Source organism: Chiloscyllium plagiosum, unplaced genomic scaffold, assembly GCF_037043375.1.
Source record: "Chiloscyllium plagiosum isolate Xiang-an unplaced genomic scaffold, Cpla_swu_hap1 HiC_scaffold_8, whole genome shotgun sequence".
NCBI classification, from domain to species: domain Eukaryota; kingdom Metazoa; phylum Chordata; class Chondrichthyes; order Orectolobiformes; family Hemiscylliidae; genus Chiloscyllium; species Chiloscyllium plagiosum.
In genome coordinates, this window is record NW_028270146.1 from 73,748,590 (window position 1) to 73,771,647 (window position 23,058).

General features: G+C 36.9%; 1 protein-coding gene across 30 annotated transcripts in view; it reads left to right on the forward strand.

Annotated features, from left to right (window-relative positions):
* Positions 1-23,058, forward strand: part of LOC122553706 (gephyrin) — a 540,724-nt gene that overhangs the window by 300,718 nt on the left and 216,948 nt on the right. For 19 of the 30 annotated variants that reach the window (XM_087989971.1, XM_087989989.1, XM_087989990.1 and 16 more), the window contains 6 exons: positions 340-432; positions 13,400-13,494; positions 14,612-14,678; positions 15,958-16,230; positions 16,331-16,486; positions 18,157-18,291. In XM_087989971.1, the coding sequence (XP_087846097.1) occupies positions 340-432; positions 13,400-13,494; positions 14,612-14,678; positions 15,958-16,230; positions 16,331-16,486; positions 18,157-18,291 (819 nt within the window). The remainder of the gene's footprint in view (positions 1-339; positions 433-13,399; positions 13,495-14,611; positions 14,679-15,957; positions 16,231-16,330; positions 16,487-18,156; positions 18,292-23,058) is intronic. The other 11 variants (XM_087989980.1, XM_087989981.1, XM_087989984.1 and 8 more) reach the window with 2 other exon arrangements.

Consider the following 23,058-nt stretch of genomic DNA (forward strand, 5'->3'; position numbering starts at 1 on the left):
TATCCATTCACTGAACTTCACCAAATTTCTAAATAGTGAAAATTTGAAATCCCAGAATAATTTAGTACAGCGTTAAGAATACTACTTTGTGGACCTGTTTCTGGGAATTAAAACAGATATGATAAAGCAGTGCTACTTTCAATTGTATTTGTCATTTTCAGTGGATTAGAATGCTGTTTGATTGTGTTCAGACTTGGTCATGTAGATGTGCCAGATCCTATCTGAGCCTCTAAATGTACTTTGTAGATGTGTAAGCACAAGGATTAATGTGTTCATGCTTTTTGTGTTTATATTTTATTCCTGATGCAGTAACCAGGAATACTATGTGTTCTGTTTCAGGAAACTCTCATAGAATGGTGTGATGATAAGGAATTGAACCTTATTTTAACTACTGGGGGGACTGGGTTTGCTCCAAGAGATGTAACTCCAGAGGTGAGTGTTTCTTTATAGATGTGCCAAGTAATCAGAACTTCCAAAGAAATTTATTCTTCTGAGCCTCTTTCATAATGTAACAGCCTTCATACATTAACTTGTTCTTGCTCTTAACCTTCTAACAAATACTTGGCCAAACATGAGCTTATTAAGGCCAGTCAGCATGGATCTTAAAAGCAGGCAGTCCTTGGACAACATTTTAAGATTCTTCATTGTAGTAACGAAGCGTAGGCAAAGAAAATACACTATACATGGTTTAAACTGATTTTCAAAAAAAAGCATTTATCAAGGTAGTACATAAAAAAAGTCAAAGGTATTTAGAGTTGGAGAGAGATGATTGGACAACAGAAAAGCTGAATGCAGTTATGTGGTGAGTAGTATTTCACAGGGCTCTATTTTGGCTAAACACTTGAGTAGGCTCTACATATTATTAAGAAATGTATGTGCATATTATTATGTTCATAATCTGTATTTGTGTCCAAATTTTCAATGATATTATCATGTCACACAATGTAAGATTGGTGTGTGGACATTTGAATTGGAAAACCTTGTGTGTTACAGAAATTGCAGCAGAATTTCCATCTGTAGTTGTGCTGTGGCCTGGTTTATCCCATTTGTCTGTTTATTTTTGATGGCAAAAGTTTCTATTTTTTTCCTGACTTTGAGTTTATAATTTCATGTCTGGTAATTTCATTTTAGTTTTTAATACAAACAGGTTTTCCATGCAGTTTATTCTTGGCTGGGGGCATAATTTTGCTACTTTACACTTTGAAATCAGATCATGGTCCTAAGATATTCATCCTTAATCTTTTCATCATATCTAGACAGCCCTACCGTCATGTCCTCCTGCATTGTACTTAAGCATTGAGCTAGGGATTGCAGCCCACTTTTTGCCACTTTTGACCCCTAAGTCATATCTTCTCTGATACCTTTCATGATTTCCTGCCATGGCACCTGTCTGTTTGAACTTTTCTGATATACTTCCAAAACCTCCAGAGCCTTTTTCTCAAACCTTTCACCTAATTACTTCCATTTAACCTCCATTCACAACCAATCTAATTTTTTGGTCCAAGCTTCCCTTTGAATTCTTTCTCAATGTGTACTCCTTGGCTTTTTCTGTAATCTCTCAATTAACACCTTTTTTCTTTCCCAAATGCTCTCCTAACAAAATGTTTATTTTTTTAAGGAAATATACCCATTCTGATAAAACCTATATTTCATTAAACCATGCTAATCTCAACTCATGAGGGCCAAAGCCCAACCGGTGGTTAAGGTTTTCTGAAAATTTAACATGATCCCAAAAGTGAAATTCAGAAGATTTTCGAAACTTAGCAGTAAGCCAAAAACATTAGCAATTCTCATCAAATCTGTGACATTTCATCAGTTCTGATGAGTGTTTCCAACTGGTAAGAAGTGTTTTGTTACCACTACTCCTTTCTATCTATATCCTGTGGCTTTAGATTCAAAGCTCCTGGTTCACTTACCTTTCTGATAGCTTGATTTGCTTGCTCTGCCATTTTTATTCATTCATTGAACATGAGTGTTGCTGACAAGACCAGCATTTATTGCCCAACCCCAATTGCCCAGAGGGCAGGCCAGAGCAGATAAGGAAGATAGTTTACTCAAGGACATTAGTAAAGCAGATGGATTTTTCTGACACTGAGTAATCATTCAGACTTTTTTTTATGGAGTTCAGATTCTACCATCAGCCATGGTCCCCAAAGCCCAGATTCCTGAATTAACAGTCTGGAGATAATACCATTAGGCCTCACCTCCCCATGATGAACTGTGTAGCTGTTCTCGAGGGCCCCCAGTTCCTCTACAATATTTTAAATCTCTTGATGAGTGATCTTGGCAGTGGAGTTTAGAGAATTGCAAAACTGCTGTTCATGCTATGGCACCTGAATTTTGATTTATGTTATTTAAGACTATAGGAATAAATGGATTAGTCAAAAAGATGGGAAGCTGGGAGAGGATAGAATTCATTCATTGTAAAAAGTATGAAAAAGTACATATTGGAGATGAGAACAGGAGAAAAGTGATGTGGTGTGTTACAGTTCATTAAGTTTGAGTTGAAGCGTGTTGTAATCTGGAACTACCTTTGTTCTGTCACATGGCTGATTAGAAATCTCTCCTGTCCTTACTAATTGCAGTTCATCTGAACTGGAAAGATTTGCAGATTAATGCTTAACCAATTTGTTGGCAATATGAATGCACATTCTTTGGCCTTCAAATCCTGGTGTGGGATTAAATTTGGAGCTTCTGGCTCAGGTGCAGGTGTGCTACATACTATACAATAAGACTTCCAAAGGGAAAGGTCATTCACCTTTAATGATAGAGTATATAAATCAGGCAGCTACATTGCATTACCCAATTTTAAGTTTTAACATCTAGCCATAAATTAGATAATTGTATTATACAATTTGGAGTTTTATGTTATTTGTCTTTATTACAAACCATTGGGAGACAACAAAATGGAAGATCTTGTACTTTCAAACTGTGAAGTCTGATGACTGTAGTTTGTAACAGAGCTTTTAAAAAAATCTAAAAGGTAGCATAGCATATATTGTGGTTACGCTGTCACATTACAGTGCTTTATATTAAAAGACTTTTTTCTCCTCATGTTGGACAGACAGATGCAACCTGTTTCTCAGCCTGCACATTATTTAAAAGCATTAATACCTTATTTCAAAGTCTAACCATTTAAACTCTTTAAATTGGATAGTTAACCTTTTCAGTGAATGTTTGTTTATGAGAAAGTGTTATTTTGGAACATTAATGGACAGCAAGGAAAGTGATGGCCCATGGGTTTGATCCACTAGCTTGACAGTTTTCCATTTTGGATTTATTGCAATGGTGAAGAATGGAGAGATGACACATTAGTCACTTGAGTGAAATAAAACAAGATACAGTGTATATAGACTCTTGAGGCTTTTCTTATGATTGGTTCAGAGAGAATTTGTCAAAACCTTGACAAGCAGGTCATGTGCACTAAAATCTAGGGTAAAAACAAAGTTGCCTCTCAGATTTCTCTTCAAACTGTAATTTGAAAAACATGTGTAGAGATTTAACCCTTGTGCTCCCAGTTAATGAACTACCAAACAATACTTTCAAGTCTTGATTAAGGTGGAGACCCACTGGTGGTATAATGATGGTCATTAATCAAAATTAAAACATAAATTGGGTTGAATTCTATTGGCAGTAGGATTAATGGTGCAAGAAAAATGGACACGTCTGATTAAATCTGCTGTCTGAATCAGATTTTTGATTAGCGATGATTTAGAGCTCTTCTGCCACTGGGGAGTTTTTATTCTTTATATTGATCGTTTCATTGTACATTATTAAGAAATCTTCCCAGTGATTTGCCTGACGATCATTGGGATTTTAATGAAGACACTGCGAGAGATAGCTTTATTAGAAAACAGAATGAAGTAACCTAAACTTTCCCATTATTGCTTATAAAGAACAGCACTGTATAGTGCCACAACTGCTTAATATCTTCAGCTAAACACCAACTTTGGATGTGTACCTACTTGAGTAGGTAATCATTTTAATCCCCAGGAGATTTCAATGTTAATAATTGATTAATGCATAAAATCAAAACAGCTAATGTATCTCACAGGATGCTAATTCCAGTTGCAACCTCTAAATATTTTTTATATTATGCTGTTATTTCTGCTTTAATATCAGAATCCTGTGCATTTGGAGAAAACTAGTCTGTCACAGCTATTTGTTACGGTGCAAGAAATGTTTAACTCTATTAACCAATCAACTAAAACATATTTAACAACAGACTGTTCATAATTCTATAGCAGGAAATGGTATGCAATGATAATTTGTTGGGGGAATGTACTTGAAATCAAGTAATTGTTACAACTGAATTATTTGATGTTGTTCAAAGGCTGAGATGCATAAACTTGAGATTGCCTTAAGTTTTCTCTACATCCATGGAGAAGCTCCTAATATCTGCCCATCAAAGGCATAGTAAGAAACTCTCTAGAATCAAATACCTGAACCTATACACTGTAGTTCTCTTGTACAGCAACATGGAGTTGAAGTAAAAGATCAACTATGATCTGATTGACTAGCTATGCAGGTTTGAGAACCTGCAAGACCTAGTTCTGCTGCTTTCAAAAATTGTGTGCATTTCACAGACTGCTCACAAAGACACATAGAGAAGATATCGAATTCACATGATGACAGCATTTTTGAAAAAAAAAACTATCATTTGTCCAGGACAAAGCACCCCATTTGTTTGACACCGTATCCACTAAACATTCTCTCCCTCCACCACCAATGCTTAGTACAAGATGCAGTGCAGAAATTCACCTGGGTCATTAGACAGTATCTTTAAACCCCACAACCACCACCACTGAGAAGGATAAGAGCAGTCATTACATGATTGGTTCCCTTCCAAGACATTCACCGTCCCGACTTGGAAATATATTACCATTTCTTCAATGTCAGTGAGCCAAAATCTTGGAACTCCTTCCCTAATGGCACTGTGGGTCTATCTCACCAAATGGGCTGCAGTGGTTCATGAAGGTAGCTCATCACCAGACTCTCAAGGGCAGCTAGGGACAGGGAATAAATAGTGTGACCAGCAACATTCACTTCCCAAGGATGAATAAATAAGTTCTCCGTTACTGGTGTCATGCTGCAAAGGGACTTAACCATTGAGATTGTAGTACCTCAACACTGACATCTTGATCGTAAACATTTGATTCTTGTGAAAGTTGATTCCTGCTTTGTGTCCAGTGACACTGCAGATCATTTGCAGTGAGCTTTCCTCGATGTTCACATCCTGACAAATGAGGCAACATCTTTGCAAAATAGTTCTAAAATGCAACAAATTGTTGCACTCCTTTCACATCTATTAGTTGCTGAACCTTCTCTGCATCTTGTCAAGCTCTGGGTGAAATCCTTTCTCTGTCATGACCTATATACATGACTTCTGCCATCTTCAATTGCATTTCTATGTTCAGCTTCAGGTTCATCTGGTAAGCTCTCTCGAACAGTTGCATTCGATTCTTATTGTGATCTGTGATGGCTTCTTCCATTGTGTCTCCGCATCCATGGACTAGATTATACACAGTAGCTTCATGTTCATGTTTTTCTGGAACAATGGAAATGCTATACAGTGTGTGCAACTATCTGAATCTCCCAAATAATACCCAAAATGTAATTAGAAAAGTCTTGCTCTCATCCAACTCAAATGACAATAACCATCTTCACATTAAGAGTTGTGAAGACCTTTTCACATTGGCAGGTTGTGTCACAACTTCTTCAGTGGTTGACATGGAATAGTTAAATCTTTTTAAAGCTCTATTGGATACTTTGGATCTATGCAAACTCAGTTTTCCTGATTTTTCACTGCTACCATGCTGCTAATCCCGTCCTTCGGATTTGTCACTTGCTTTATTGGGTTCTTGTTTTCCACTTATAGAGTCATTTTGCACGGAAATAGACCCTTTGGTCCAACTTGTCTGTGCTCACCAGACATCCCAATCTGACCTAGTGCCATTTGCCAGCATTTGACCCATAGCCCTCTAAACCCTTCCTATTCGTACACCAATCTAGACGCCATTTAAATGTTGTAATTGCCTACACTACTTCCTCTGGCAGTTCATTCCACACACACACATCACCCTTTGCGTAAAAAAAAATACCCCTCAGATTCTTTTTAAATATTTCTCCTTTCACCTTAAACCATGCCCTCTAGTTTTGGACTCCCCTACCCTCAGAAAAAGACCTTGGCTACTCACCACCTCCATGCCCCTCGTGAGTTTATCTGTCTCGTGATTCAGGTTAAACTTGACGGTAGTTGCAACTGTCCTTCGCAGATGCTGCGTTGGTTTCACGCTGTCATCTCATTTGAGACAATATCATCAGGAAAACATCCAAGATTTACAAAAGCATCTTTGTAATCTTCTGAGATAGGTTCAACAGTCAATGGCTTCGTGGCCTGCCAAATCCTGCAAAGCTCTTCTGGCATATTTAGAATTGTTCATCCAAAATTTCTACTTACTTCAGCTAAGATGAGAGGATGTTATTTGATGCCTATTGTTGCAACTCCAGATGTTCACTCTTCCCATTGCGTTGAGTTCTCAGCCCTCTTAACCTGAGTATTGGTTCATTATATAACTCCAGTCTGACCTTAAAGGGCTTCATTTTTGAATCACTGTCTTGAGCTACTTCACACAGGTTTGTGAAACACATTATGTTGTTTGAAGCACAGTTTCTGACATTATATGTTCACTTAATGCTCTCCTGCAGTCATCATTCCAACAGTTGCAAACCATTTTTCACCTTGAGACCTTAACAGTGCCAACCTGTTATATGTTCGAAAGTGATTCAACAGAATGATCTGCTGCTATCTCTCTAGCAACCATCTTTATAGGTATGTTTGCTTCTGTCTGGCTGAACAATTGTTTGTAAAATGATCAGGCTTTTTGCTGTTAGATCCCCATTTTCCCCATGCTGAACACACTTCCATTTTGTGATGTCCTCTGCAAGATTTACATCCTGTCCCCTAGCCTTTGCCATTCTGCTGACTTTTCTGCAAGTATAGCTCCCTTTTCCTCAGTCTCTTGTTCATGTTCTGCTTGACATGTTTTCAGCATGCTGCAAAGACTCCCACTATGAGGAACATATGAGGAACAGCTGAGGATCCTGGGATTGTATTCATTGGAGTTTAGAAGATTAAGGGGAGATCTAATAGAAACTTACAAGATAATACATGACTTGGAGAGGGTGGACGCTAGGAAATTATTTCCGTTAGGCGAGGAGACTAGGACCCGTGGACACAGCCTTAGAATTAGAGGGGGTAAATTCAGAACAGAAATGCGGAGACATTTCTTCAGCCAGAGAGTGGTGGGCCTGTGGAATTCATTGCCACAGAGTGCAGTGGAGGCTGGGACGCTAAATGTCTTCAAGGCAGAAATTGATAAATTCTTGATGTCACAAGGAATTAAGGGCTACGGGGAGAATGCGGGTAAGTGGAGTTGAAATGCCCATCAGCCATGATTGAATGGCGGAGTGGACTCGATGGGCCGAATGGCCTTACTTCCAGTCCTATGTCTAATGGTCTTATTAATATGGGAGCATCAGGATCAGTATCCTGGATTAGTATAAGGATCCTCAAACAGTCCAATCTCTTAATGAAATAATCTAGATGTATCAGTACCATCACAGACTGATCAATAGCCTCCCTCTCCTCTTGAACTCTGATGTTGAACGAAGAACATTCCTAAGTAACATTAATATGAAGTTCAAAGTCTGTCCTCAAAGCCTATAAACTCACTACTATCTGTTTTTCTCTGCTATTAAAAGAAATCTAGGCTGCAGTGCATCTTGTGATACATTTTCCCCAGCACTGACAGCAGGGTATCTACTCTATTTTGCTGTCTTTTGATTTTCCAGCTATTTTATAGTTTTGTGTCTGAGAATGGATGAACATCCTATTACTCCAGATATTTCCTTTCATTTCCACAATGACAGGGAGTGAAAAAATTCTTCCCAATTTCAACTCTCCAGGGCCTCAAAGGTTGCAGGCTATTGTGCTTTTTTAACTTCTGCCTTGCTCTTTCTGCTCTGACAATCCACATACTTTCAGCTTTGTCATTCTAATACCATTTTCCAACTCGTGTATGTTAATGGCTGCTGTAGGCTGCACACAAAGGTACTTGCAGCAGAAGTATGACTACATGACACCGCAAGCTAGCCACTATATGAGGGGTACAATTGTATGTATCCAAACGCAGCTAATTCTTGCATCTTTACTGTGCTTCAGCAAGGATGTCAAGTTCTTTGAGAGAGAACAGACAAAATTCCCCAGGATGGTACCAGAGCTGCGGAACCAGTTATATGAAGGGATTAGTAAAGCTACACATTTTTCTTCTCGGAACAGAGAAGGTTAAACAGAAACAATTCAATATCATGAAGGGCTTTGGCAAAGAAAATAAGGAGTAGCTGCATCCAGTAGTAGGGGATGCTAATTGAATGTATTTGGCAAAGGAACTGGGAGTGAGATGATAAGATTATTTTTGATGCAGAGGATTGTCATGATCTTAAATCCACTGCCTGAAAGGATAGTGGAACCAGATTCGACAATATGTTTTGAAAGAGAATTAAGTACTTGAATGGGAAACATTTGCCAAGCATTTGCATAGCTATTTACAAGAGGCAACATAGGCATGATGGCCCAGATAACCTTCTCTGTGCTGTGTTATATGATTCTAACTTACTACGTAGACATTCTGTCTTTCTTTTTTGAATGAACTTTATTGTATTTTTACATCAGGAATGTAACCTGCTTAGCAAAATACTTAATTGATGGCATTGCTTGTTTCTGAAGCATTGGCAACGTTCAAAAGCTGTTTATATTAACTCAGGATTATTTAAGAATTAAATCAATAAAATAACTAAAACACATGTGGAGCAGATGCTTCCTCTTGTGAAGCATTCTGGTCATCATCTTGGATAAGGGGTAGCAAATTTAAAACAGAGTTCAGGAGAGACTACATCTCCCAAAAAGTTGCAAATCTGTGGAATTCGCGACCCCAAAATGTGGATGCTGAGACAGTGAGCAAATTTAAGGAGGAATTAGATAGAGTTTTAGTTGGTAATGGGTTGAAGGGAAATGGAGAGAAGACAGGAAAATGGGGATAAGGAGCATATCAGCCATGATCGAATGGCAGAGGAGACTCATTGAGAATGGCCTAAGTCCACTCCTGTATCGTATGAACAATTCTGGCTTTAAGTCAGACAGAGAAGAGAATTTCACTGGACTGTTATGAAGTTACTCCTGGTCTCGGAAGGTCATCAGTTGTCAACATTGAATCCTCATAAATCCTGCTGGGCAACTTTGATAAACCAGCAAAATGTTGACAAATGTTTGAATAATTATTCAGCAACACGACTAATTATATTTTCATTGTAAACCAATTGTTGGTTGAACATTGACTAAGTCAAATGTACATTAAGTCTGTTTTAAGTGCATGGAGCTCCTCAATGCAGTTAGCGACAGAATTATTACTAATGATGGCAGGTTATGGATTAAATTTCACATCAGTGACACTCTTAGCACAGATCTATGCAGTGGTAATGGTGCAGTTACTTCAGTTGAAAATTGACTATTTCTATTAGATTGTTGCCAATACTGGCCAGTTTGGACTTAGTGACCTCAAATACAAAAAGTGTAGTACTAGCAGTAGTTTGTCAGCTGCTTGTTTACTAGTTGGAAATAAATTCTCGCTCTCTGGTTCCCTTGGTAACTATAGCTATTTGAGTGACCCAAATTGGTCACCTCCAACCTCCAAAAGAACCGGTGTTGAATTCCAGTCTTTTACCTTCAGACTGCATTTATAATCTGATCATGTAGGAGTTCTGTTGATGCCATTGTGTGACTCTGAAACGTGGCCTTTCACTTTGCCTGTCTCCATACACCGACAGATTTTGGCCTTTTCAATCTTGCCTGCAGACTCCGATCTTCCTTGCTGACCAGCTCCCTCAAACACAAATCTTCCGGAGTTTCCAGCCCAGTACTCCCACAGCCACCACACATCTTTTCCTCCTCCCCCTATTCCCACCCCTCACCCCCAACCCCACGCCCACCCTTATCCTGCCTGATCTTCTCCAACTCCAGACTCCAGTCTTCCTCCCCAGTCTTCAGGGGCGTATCAAGCCTGCAAAGCCAATCACCCTCCCAATTGACTGTTCGCTGGACACAGTCAGAGGCACTGAGTATAGGGGTCAGGGCCAGCCATTAAATGTAGTAGAATCTGTGGGAAATCTATTCTTTCAGGTTTCTGACCCTTAAGCCTGCTCCCAGGACAGTGCGCCCTGTGACTGAAAAATAGTTGAATGGTTAGATATTTGGTGAAGAAGCAGGGGACATGAAAAGCTTGGGAAGTGTAGCAGCTTGGATGGCAAGTCTGTAGGGATGAGCAGAAGACGCACTAAAGAAGCTTGATACATTATTAAGTTGTGCGAGCAACAAAAAGATCACGTTCCAGGATTTTGCAGGCATTTCAAAATTTCAAAACATTGAGTAAGATTGAGTTATTCATAGTGAATCTGCATCTTTGAATTGGAAGTGCATTGAGTGTATCACAACAAACAACCCTAATTAACTATTAATCTTTTTGCTTCCTATGATCTACTTCTCCTGTGTTTTATCATGCATATCATTACGAGCACCCTTCCTGAACCAGCATGAATTGTGCATAAGAGCAACAAAGTATAAATCAAGTCACCATTATTTTCAAATATTCACCTGCTTTATCTCTTGAGCCCCCTTGACTGAGTAGCATTTCAGATTTGGAACTCATCAGGTACAAAGTAACTGGAGAGTGTATGCATTACCATGCCATGGGTCGAAAAATTAGTACATTAATGCATGGAGTTTGCAATTTTTGTCGTTGTATGATATAAAATTGGAGGATTTTCCAAAGGGGAAATGTGATCTCTGTATATTAGTCTCCTGAACTCCAGAACATATTTGCTCCTTTTTCTTAATTAACAATTTTAAATAACTTGTCAAATTCACACTGTTTATGACCTGTAAGCACAGCCAAACTTACTAATTTCGTTCCTCTCAAATGAACTAGACAACCAGCACAGTTACAAAACAAGGAAGAGAACACCTTGCCCTGTATTTGCAAACAAAGGTTCAGCTTTTACAGGTACAATTTACACATATTTGGGGAAAGAGTGCAGTTTGTTTGTAAACAAAATCATATAAATATCAAAATTCCTTTTGATGCATCAGCTCACTCCAGCTTTCACACTCCATTTTGCCGAAATACTTTTATTTGATTCCCTTTGAGAACATTGCGTTTATTTCCTTTAGAGTAAGAGCAAAATAATTTAAATTTGTAACAAGAGCATAATGTTGCACGTGGTCATGTGTTTAAATTTTGACTGTTTCTTTTCTTTAAATCTGATCTTTTTCACCCCCTTTGAAGCTGTCTTTCTGTGATGTTTAGCTTCAGGGCAAGCTTGGGGCTTTCATTAATGGTTCATTTTAATTATGAGATTTTTGAAGAAAGAGACTCTTGTCTGCAACTGTTGCCTTCAACCTACTTCCAAATCTCCTCAGATTGTGAATAATTGCATACTGTTAAATGAGCACTCGACTGTAAAAGTTATGGATCAAAGATTAATTTTAAACTATGCCATGGCAAAACAATATCACCTTAAAATTTATTAGTTTGACTCACAATAAGGATCTATTTTGATATTGAACTGTACAATCTGTTTGATTCCACTTCTGTTTCATAAAATATTTTAGTGCAGAAACAAACGATTAAACCCAGCACTGGTTATGTTTCACATTAACCTCCAATCACCTTTTTTCATCACAGCCTAGAAATACATCTTTATATTCCTTTCACCTTACTACCTTAGCATTAAATACAACTGTGTTATTTGCCTCAACATTTCCATGCGTTAGCAAGTTCCCCTTTGTTGACTATCTTAGATTTATGGCTCCGAGTTTTGGATTCCCTCATGCTGTATATGTGTCTTTTCCTCATCTACTTTTCTGATTTCAGGGTAAAAATATGCTGCGATTACAGATCGTTTGCTTTGCGATGAAGCATTCCCACTTCAATTTAGTCATGAGCGTTCTATTTGAAGCTTCATATCTGCCTCTGAATTTCTGTGTTCATGAAAAGCAATGTTCGCTCTAAGTAATGAACTGCACTTACAGCTAACAACTCAGTGGCCTTGACAGTATGTCGTATCTAGATGCTATGACCATTTTCCTTCATTACTACAAACACCAGTTACTTTGTTCTATGTGAATGCATTAATTTTTTTGGGCATTCACCAAAGTGCTTTGAGTTGGTGATTTCCATTTGGAGTGGCATTCTTGGTCATGTTTAGATATGGAATATTCTCCTTGAACCCATCACCAAATCTTGCAACTTCTAAATTATAGACTTCTCTTTCATGCAACAAATATGTAATCCAAGCTAGAATGATTTTGCGTTGTGTATCTAATGGTGCATCCATTATTTGAGTCTCACAAAATTGTTCAGGAAGACGTACATCAGTTTGATCTAGATTTGGACCCAGAGTTGAACTAGAAATAGAAGGTTGCTTGCTCAGCCACTGTGCTGTCCCGTTTCTGATACTCTGCTCCTTTGATGTACTTTCAAGCTGTACAAACAGGGGAGCTAAACAAATTCAAGGAACGCTGCAAATATTCGGCGCTGAAACTATGTGGGCTGTTTGGCTGTGCATGATTTTTTAATTTGTGCATCTTTTTGACATCAAATATCTGACATTACTTGCATCTTTAGAGTGTGACAAGCTAAAGTTTCAAGTGTATGCACTTTATTAGAATTGGTAGTTATTACCAATGAATAGGGATTGTGAAATTTTAAACAACAAAATCTCAAGCTGATATCAAACCTAGACATTAAATTTTTAAAATTTATATTCATTGTAATTCACGGTCATAAAAGAAGTGATAAAAAGGGAGTCTCCTGGGTTGGCTCTGGCTATGCTGATGCATTCATTGATTGATATTCATTTAAGCATGCTGATTTCAAATACTGCTGTTGCTTTTTGAATTCCTATCATTGATAACCCCTTCCTGCTTTGCCTTGTCTGTTCTCTCCGCAGATGCTACCTGATTTGCTGAGTGTTTCCATCCTTTTATGTTTCAGATTCCTTGCATCTACAGAATTTTGCCATTTTGAGATGAGCACATTTTTCACTTTGCATAATAGATGACATTTTACTCTAAACAGAGGGTTGTATTTGCGAAGTTGTATTTTGCCACTTGTTTTCCTTCCATTAAATGTGATATCTTCGTATTGCAGCTTTCCTGTCAGAACTTAATTAGCTCTTTTTAAGGTTGCGATGTACGAATCTAGTTACAAAATATTGAGGGAATTCTTTACAATTACAATTTTAATTTGATATCAATTATAAATGTGATCTATTGTAATTCTAGGCCACAAAGGAAGTGATTGAAAGGGAGGCTCCTGGAATGGCACTGGCGATGCTGATGGGTTCATTGAATGTCACTCCACTAGGGATGCTGTCTCGGTAAGCAATGCTATTTCTGAAATATGGATTATAGTGTTGGAATTCAGGCGAGTAAGCAAATAACAGCATTATGTCACAGAACACCTTTGTAAATGTGAACTTGATATCTTTTCTGTGATTTTATGTACTCACATTAAGTTACGGGTAAAAATGGTTTAATAAAAGTCTGATTTCCTTTGTAAAAGACTTGGGTTTTGCAGAATCATGTTTGTGGAGAGTTGTCTTTCTAAGGAAGAAAATGAAAAAGCATGGACTGACTAACTAACTGAGCAACTTAACTGAAGCAGTCATGTTCACAGCACTATTAGTTGAGGCTTAACGCCCCAGCCTTTTGTTTGGGATCTTCAATAACACATTTCACTTGATATCTTTTCACCATATACATTACTTACTTAAATGGAGAGTGAGAAGATCAACTCCCCAGGCTTCCATCTGTTCTTCTCTGAAAATGGCTGTTTGGAGATGTGAGAGAGAGCAGCTGGTTTGATAGTTCCTCTGAGCTACCTCTTTATTTCCTAACTTAAGCACCTGTGGTCTGTCATGATACATTCCAACCACAGCACAGTTGTAACTGCGTTCATGTGAAGAATTACTGATGAGTCTATGTCTCATTATTCAATGGTGGAGTGCATTGGGACTTTAACACTACATGTTACCCTTCACATTTATAGAAGGTCAAATAGCCACTGTAGAAAAAGCTAAGGATTTTTTTGCAGTTCATTTGTGTAACCAGTACCTCTAAAGCAGAGTATTTGGCCTTGTCACATTACTGTTTGTGGGGGCTAGCTATGTAGAAATTAGATAGCTTGTTTCCTAAATTACAACGGTGACTGCACTTCAGAAACACTTAATTGCCTGTTGGGCACTTTGGGAATCTTGAGATTGTGTTATATAAAGACTAGCATTTCTTGCTCCAGTTTCTTTGTTAGGGATAAATTTTCCTAACCACTTTAAGATGAAGAGCAGCTTACACCACTTAACCGATAGGTGATCAAAGAGAAATCTGGTTTGATTTTGGGTGGGCTGTTGAAGCAGAACATCAGTTTTCAAGGTAATTGAATTATAAGCTGTATATAAAATGTACTCCTGCTTATTGTCATTTCACTTTTATTGTCAGACCTGTATGTGGAATAAGGGGCAAAACTCTGATTATTAATCTGCCTGGTAGCAAGAAGGGTTCACAGGTAGGAGTCACCATTACTTCTGTTGTTTCTGTGTCAGAAATTGTGGCTCTGCTACATAGTAAAGACTAGTCTTGTGGGCATAATTAATTGAGCTTCCTTCATGCTCTCTTATCCCAACTTCTGTTGTGACTGCCCTTCCTCTCCAGATAAAATGCACTGTCTATTTATATGTCTCAATTGTATTTATCTGCTTCATTACATACCTGTTTTGCTGTGTTAAATTTCCTATTAAAAGCACAACATTGTTCACACTGGAGGATGAGAATTGGAATCAAAAGATTTTAATGAAAATATTTCCATTGTTTATTTGGATCCAGAAAAAAATGAATTGAGTATTTAAACTATAACACCAATTTTTCTCTTTAGTACTGTGGAATATTTTTTATGATCTCAATCAAGACCAGCAACTTGTTTCTAAAAGAATGAAATCCAAATCCTAGTTATTTACAGAAAGAATGAACCCACAGATTTCACAGTTTACAACAAAAGCATTAAGATTCTAACAAAGCAAACACAAAATACCATCTATATTCTAAAATTCTGAATTATTATTTGTTAAATGTTAACTAATAACCAAATTGCAGTTGATTATTAATAATAACAATAAATTACACATTAAATGGAATTTAACCAAAGACCAATCTTAAGAATTAGCAGATATTATCACCAATATTGGTGATTGATATCACCAATATCAATCTAAATGGTTGTTCCCACCTTCTAGATGTAGCCTTTTCTTGTTCAGATTCCCTGCATTGTGCCATTGGGATCATCAGCTGAGCTCCAGTGGTTCTCTGCCCTTTTGGTTCACCCTGTTTCAGTCTCCTCGGAGGTTTTGATTTCTAAACTCAGTTTCAGTCTTAGTTTCCTGAGAAAATAAGAGGGCCACTTTCCTTTCTTACTTTGCCTTTTCAGTTTCCTTGATAATTTAGAGCCTCTGTTAAAATAGCTAGGCTTTGAAACCAATGGATTCCATTGCAATATCCTTTAATAATCCACAACAATTAACTTAGTGGTGTTATGCTGTCACTGAACAGGAAACTCTCAAAACATGCCTGGAGTTACAACATTACAAATGTAACAAAAATCCATGTTTGTATTCTGTTAAATCATTGCTTGTTGCAGGATTTAAGATGGTAATGTTCAATATTTTTAGATTCTCTTGCTTTTATTAATTTCTTAATTGGGTTGACGTAATAAACTGTATTAACAAGCCTACATGTTAACTGAGCTTTATATTTCTTGATCATTTTTAATCTGACTTTTGCATTATGTGCAGGAATGCTTCCAGTTTATACTACCTGCCCTACCTCATGCTATTGACTTATTGCGGGATGCAATTGTGAAAGTGAAAGAAGTTCATGATGAGCTGGAGGACCTCCCATCTCCTCCACCCCCATTGTCTCCTCCCCCTACCACCAGCCCACACAAACAGACAGAAGACAAAGGGGTTCAATGCGAAGACGAAGAGGAAGAAAAGAAAGATAGTGGAGTAGCTTCAACTGAAGAGAGTTCATCCTCGCACATTACTGCAGCAGCCATAGCAGCCAAGGTAAGAAGCTTTGCACTGAACAGGGGAATTCATGCATATAGAATCAAACCTACCTATTTCATTGTTACCCATCAAATCATTTTTGCTTGTTTTTCTCCAGTTGCCTGTATTTTCCTGTCATAGTGCTGATAGTTGTGTTGTACATCAGAGCTTCCAACTTGTACACAGTCCCGCTCCTGTCATGGCTAAAGGTGGTAAACCTGTCCCTGGTTTCATTGGTCATCACTCTCATACTGCCATCAGTGCAGGAGAGCCGGTAAGAGACACCAAAGAGGCATTAAAAGTAAACACTTGGCACTGCATTGTGCTACTGTGAGGAAATGAACCACTTGCACTGATTTTGTTGTTTCAATTAGACTTTAGCCATTTAGATTATCCTTTTCAACATGGTCATCTTGTTAAATGGTCATCAAATTATGTATCTTCATAATTGTGATTGTTTTCCATTGTTCTCATTGACTTCATGTGAATCATTCATAAATTTATTTCTCATTTGTCACTGAGCATTCAACATAAATATATCTTTGTACATAAAAAGTACACTTTTTCACTGCTTGATTAAATGATTAAATGCCTTCCCTTTAGGACAGCCTGCGGGATTAAATATTGAGTGGAAGTAATGTTAAGTTAGATTGAAGTAGATGGTAGAAAAGCAAAAATACCCAATAAAGGAAATCAAATGACTACAAACAATTTATAAGTGATACAGTAGTTGTTACATACAGAGACTATTAACATTAAAATTGTTTGAAAATATAGCTTTTTAATAGTTGTGAATTTGTCAAGATGCAAATGATGGTAGAATTTATAAATTTGTTGCTACAAAAACTACAGGAGTTTGATCTGTACTTCTCACAGGAGTTAATATAGATTTTCAGTTGGCTTTCTATTAAAATTAACTTTTAGAGAATTTTGCTCGCATATATGGAGGATGAAAAAGACTGACTGATTCTCAAAATCCTCACTTTTTTTTAGACATGCTTCAAATTTGCTTTGAAAACTGCAAACTTTTGAAGATGATAAATAAGTTGCCAGTAAAATCTGGGAGAGGTCAGAGAGTATTTTGTATTTTGCTAATTGTTAAATCTAGACCAACTGAAGTGAGCCCCACCAATCGCAGTTTTCTTTTAATATCTATATCATTACTGCATTGATCGTTGTCACAGACATTTGCAAATTTTTCAAACTTCTAATGGATAGCTAATTTCTTTTTCAATTAAAAATTCCAGTTTGCACTGCATGTTTATTTTGCCTTTTCAATTTATATGAAGATATTGAATTAGTTGATCCCAATTCAAAAATGGTATATGCCACTTTATAAACTATGACATTTGAGAAATATACTTTGCAGAAGTGATCGCTGCTGCCATATTAGTGCAAGTGATCAATTTCCAGAAGTTCAATGATACAGTAAAAATGTTTGGTACAATTTAATTGAGATATTTAATGATTGATATTATATATGAGCTTGTTGTCCATTTATGTTGCCATGATGCAGTAATAGAATATAACATATCCCAGTCAGTATATAATGTAGAGTTAGAATTTATAAGTATAATGTTTATTAATGTAGATGAGTTGTAGGATTGAAACATAAAGCATTGCTTAAAATTAAAAGTATTGTCTTTTAATTACACTTATTGCTTTAATTCTTGTCAGCTTGACAACATTCGCTACCAGTGTAACAAACTATGACATTTGAAAAATTCAGTGGTAAATTGAGTTATTACAATTATTATAAAATTTGTTTAAAATCAGCACTTATGCCTTTACGTATAAAAGTGAAATACCATCTGATTTACAATGTGTTCCCAACATAGGAGAAAGCCAACTTTAAGTTTGCTTGTATTGAAATATGAAGATGACTTTAACTCTAAGTGAATATTTGTTGTAATTTATTATCTTCAGCATTTTTTATACTTTCAGATCCCAGACTCAATCATTTCTCGTGGTGTCCAAGTCCTTCCACGAGACAATGCATCGCTGAGCACAACTCCATCGGAATCACCGCGAGCTCAAGCTACATCACGCCTGTCCACAGCTTCTTGTCCGACACCAAAAGTAAGTCACCCTAGGTGTACCCTGTTGAGTCTATGCATTTAATTGTATAATTAAGGATTGGTCACTTGTCCTAGAACAAAACAATGGTTGAGGATTGCCTCGAAAGCAGGAATACAATGCTTTGTAACTAAATTGAAATGACATCTTTAATAATAAAATAAAATTCAATTTATCAGAATTCAGAGCCTTTGCAAAGAAACAAAATACATTTTTACTTGTTTTCAGTTAAGGAAAGCCACTTGGTATTTGAGAATTTGCATTACTTTAATAAAATTATTGGTAAATGGGCTGACAATCTGACTTTATTTTTAACCTGAATTAAGGTACGCTGAGCTGTATTTTTAATATAGCACAGTTTGATGTCCAGTTAATGATGCAGTGCTAGTAAATCGATTTTCCTGGATTCCACTCAATAAAGATTTGAACGAATGTATTCCAATTATGCAGACCTCATTCCTACCTAACTTCACAGATGCTTTGCCATTTGCTTTTCCAAGAAGGTTATTGTAGACTATGATAAAATTGTAGGACATGAGGAAATAATTTGCAAAATTAACTTTTAAAACCTTAGCTTGCTAGAGCTCAAAAATGTTTGACCAAACATAGTACATAACTCTTGAAATTCAAATCAGCATTATCTGGAATTAAAAATGAAGCGATGTGAGAAATTCATACCTTGCCAGATAAGTTGTTTGAAAATTACCAATTTGACCTAATGTACATCTGTTCAGATCTTGGGAGAGGGGGTATTGTTGTGATTGTTGACTTGCCTTCTCTCTTTGCATCCTGATTTGTTGACTTAGTTCCAAACTATACTTGCTTCTTTACTGTAGGATAAGAATCAGAATCCTTTTCTGACAGCAGAAATGTTGCTTAAATGTTTGCCCTTGGTTGGCATGTTATTGTCATAGACACCTTCTACTCAATTATACACTTAAGTCATTTTTCTTTTGGGCAACCAGTATAGTTACTGCAACAAATTCCTAGTTCATACGAAAAGTTGTGATTTTTAATGCTCAGCACCTTGCTTTCTATTGTGCATTTCACTCTAGGAGGAAAATGTGTGAAGATAAAAAATATTAAGCACCATGCAAGAAAGGTTTCTTCATTTTAACTGTATTAACAATGTTAATTCGCAACTTACTATTTTGATTTTAGATGAGAAAATCTTAATGGGCCACCTTTTCAATTCAGGTTTGTTTTCCTGTTGTCAAATTGCTCAAACAAATCTTCACCATTTCCCCAAACCCCATTGTAAATGCAAAATCTGATATTGATGATTTGAGGGAGGCTTATATGCCTTGTTGAGCTTCTGTAAGTTGATCATGGTTGGTCACAATCAATCACCCGAGCTCTTACCCGTAAACGTGCATCACCAAGAAACGTTGAGAGATCAGCCTCCATGTCATCGAGTGTCCTCCTTTTGTGAACAATTTTATATTGATGATCTTATTTGTAACATCTTAGTTGGCCAAGGATATCATTAATTAGCTGTATTGTCCAGCTGTAAATTAATTCTGTTCACTGTATGCTTTCAAATCTCTGATAGAAGTATGCAGGGTGACACTTAGTGTTGACTCATTGAGTCATTTTCTCATTATTCACTCCAGGCAAAAAAAAATCACAATATCCTCCTAATTTTATAAAATAACAGTTAAATTGTTTTCATTTAAATATATTGATTTTCAATTTGTTACCATGTCAGTGATGAGCTCTTTTAGAATCTTTCTTCAAGTGTCTGTTGCCTGATCCAACAGCTGTTTAACGTTGTCATGCTTGTAGTTTTGGCAGGAAGAATGCACTAACATGCAGCTCTCCATAGCATTTTATTAAACCTGCCACCCTTCATCTAGTCACAGATAGATGCTACATTCATGGTGTGAACATGAAATTTGTTTTCGAGAGGAATTTAAACTTTTATTTGACAAAAAAAGATCATGAAAAATACTTATGTGCCTGGTTAGTTCTGAAATAAGTGGCGATGTTAGCTGATTGCTACTCGTAAAAAATGTGATTAATTCAGTCTTTAGATCATATTTGTACTTAAGTCTATAAATATGATTGCTGTTTCAATTATTCCCCATGAGTCACATCACTGTTCAACTTTTGAAGCTATACTTTGAAACTGAATTCTACGTTAAGTTGCAGATTGTACATTATGTTTGATTGTTACTCTTATTCACCAAAACTATATTGTAGCTGCCCTTAGGTCAAGTTGGTAGTATGAACTGGTGTACATCCTTCCAGACATCTCGGGGAGGACCGCCTGAAATATTGAAGCATCTTGCAAGTGGCACTTCTAATGCCTCAAGCTTATGCTGTTCCTTTTTTGCTTCCTGATCTCTTTACTTGCACAGTCAGATCCAGTGAGGTGAGCTATCCTGTGTAAATAAAGCATCAACTGAATCAAATTAAATCAGAAAACTCTGAAGATAGACAGCAAGTCTGGCAGCATCTGTGGAGTGAAAAACAGAATTAACATCTCTGGTCAATGACCTTTCATCAGTATTGGCAGTTCTGACAAAGGATCATCAACCTGAAATGTTAGCTTTGTTTTTCTGTCTCCACAGATACTGCTGCACTTGCTGAATATTTCCAGCATTCTCTCTTTTTAATTCCTGTGGCCAGCATCTTTTGCTTCTCCAAACTGGAGCAGGTGATAATTGGAAATTCCAGAGGGCAGCATCACTTCTCACCCATATGAAAAGAGCTTGAGTTTGGTTGTTTTCCAGAGTTTTTCAAAGACAAATGTATGTGTTGAAGCACATTTGACCATGGTCATTGACTGATTACATGCTGTGACAGCTCTTTTTTTTTGACTAAAACAGAAACCAAAAGGAGTGAAATGAAAGACACCAAGATTCAATATAAACTTAATCCTTTATATATCTTTATATGTCAGATCTGCTCATCGTTGTAGAGGTTAGCAAGGGTTTCATTGTCAAGGGAGATTTAAGTCTGAAAAGGATTATTTAAAAATTATGAATTGTAAGCTTCAAACATGCTTCATAACTTGTATGTTTTACAGTGCAGAATGCACTTGACATTCAGCACAATTTACAGATATCTTCTCAGTAATAAAGTTTGTTGGGTCTGAAAGAGTTAACACTGAAGAATTTCATAAGCACAACCCACTATGATGATATTATATGAACTTGTGGACTGATTTTGAAAGAACAACATGACATTTGATCCTCCTTAAAGCCTCTATGATAATGTCTGTCATACACATGTAACTTGTAACAAGTGACTGAGATGTAGTAAATTATTATCCTGTTACCTTTAAGAGAATCATCTAGTTAGGACGTGGTTTCCCTCTACCACATGAGAATAAGCAGCTCCTGTAGTTTCCACCACTTGAAGAGGATGATGACTGCACTTTCTTCATAAAAAGCAGCTCACAGATAATTGTGAGCTGGTGTACTCAACCAACAATGACCAAAATGTTATATGTGGACCAAACATGACTTGTGGCAATCTTTATTTCAGTTCCTAAGTTTCATTCTTTGTGTTTGTGTACAAAATCAATTTCCATAACTTTAAGCTGTTAGAACTTTAAAACCAGAAATGGGTGCTTTCTAACTGGTGGTGTTTGACCAGTGAGGAAACAGTCTTTATAATTCCTTCAGTGCAAGCTATTTTGAAATGTGTTCTCCCTTCACTCTACATTTCTTTGTGGATCTGAGCCAGACACTCCCTCTGGCCTTGTTTGTAATTAAGGTAATACTATTAAAAATAATAAAATTGTTCTGTGGCAGTACTGTGTCTGAAGAGTGGTGGGAGTGGGATGGTACTGTGCAAGAGACAGGAGGTAGAGAGAGCAAACTACTGAAAGTAGAGATGGGGGTGCGGGGTGGGTAAGGAGAAACCAGAGGAAAGACTAGACCATTGAATTAATAATGAAGAGCATATTCTAATCTTCTCAGGCCAGGCTACATGTATATTTAAGCAGACCAGCAATTAAAACTTGTGTTGACATAGTGTATCACAGAATTAAAGGATAGAGGTCCACTAACCCAAAGTTGTACTTTTAGTTTTATGCCAATCACACCATTCGTAGAGATGCCAAGAGGATGCTAAGCACTTTTGCATAGGGCGGGGCAGAAACATTTCTTCTACAATGACATCCAGCGGGTTGTAAACTCTCCAACATTGACCCAGAGCTTCCAAAAATAGACAAGCCGTCTCTACAAGAAGCTTACGGGAGTATTAAAAAAAAAGTCTGTTTGATTAACAGTCAGAGGATAATGTACTTGGGCAATGAAGAAAGTATTTGCTTTTCAGTTGGCAATGCATCAGGTGGATTGATGTGTTGGGGCACAAATCATGGACAGGTAATGTTGTGTTTTATGTTGAAACTTCCTGTTATACATTAACTAGGGTTAACGACGATTCCAAGTTGTGAGAATTCCCACATTACATTTCAGTCCAGAAGGCGAATGCTACTGAGAGAGAAAAATAACTTTCTGCCAAATTGATTTTTTAGAAAAATCTAAAGGAAGTGTATTTTCTCTGAATATAATTTTCAAATGTATCAATGAGGTATAAAATTGTGCCAAGCAATTAGTTGTTTTCCCTTCATTTGAAGTGAGCTGTATTTTCTTTTCATTGAACCAAATAAAGGTCTTGCAATGCTGTGAGGCATGTAGTGTTATTTCTGGCAAGTTATAATGAATCATTAAATATTCTGGAAATTACTGACAATGTGAAAAAGGAATCCTAAATTAAATGTGCTGTTTTGATGCCAATACCATTTTTTAACTGGAA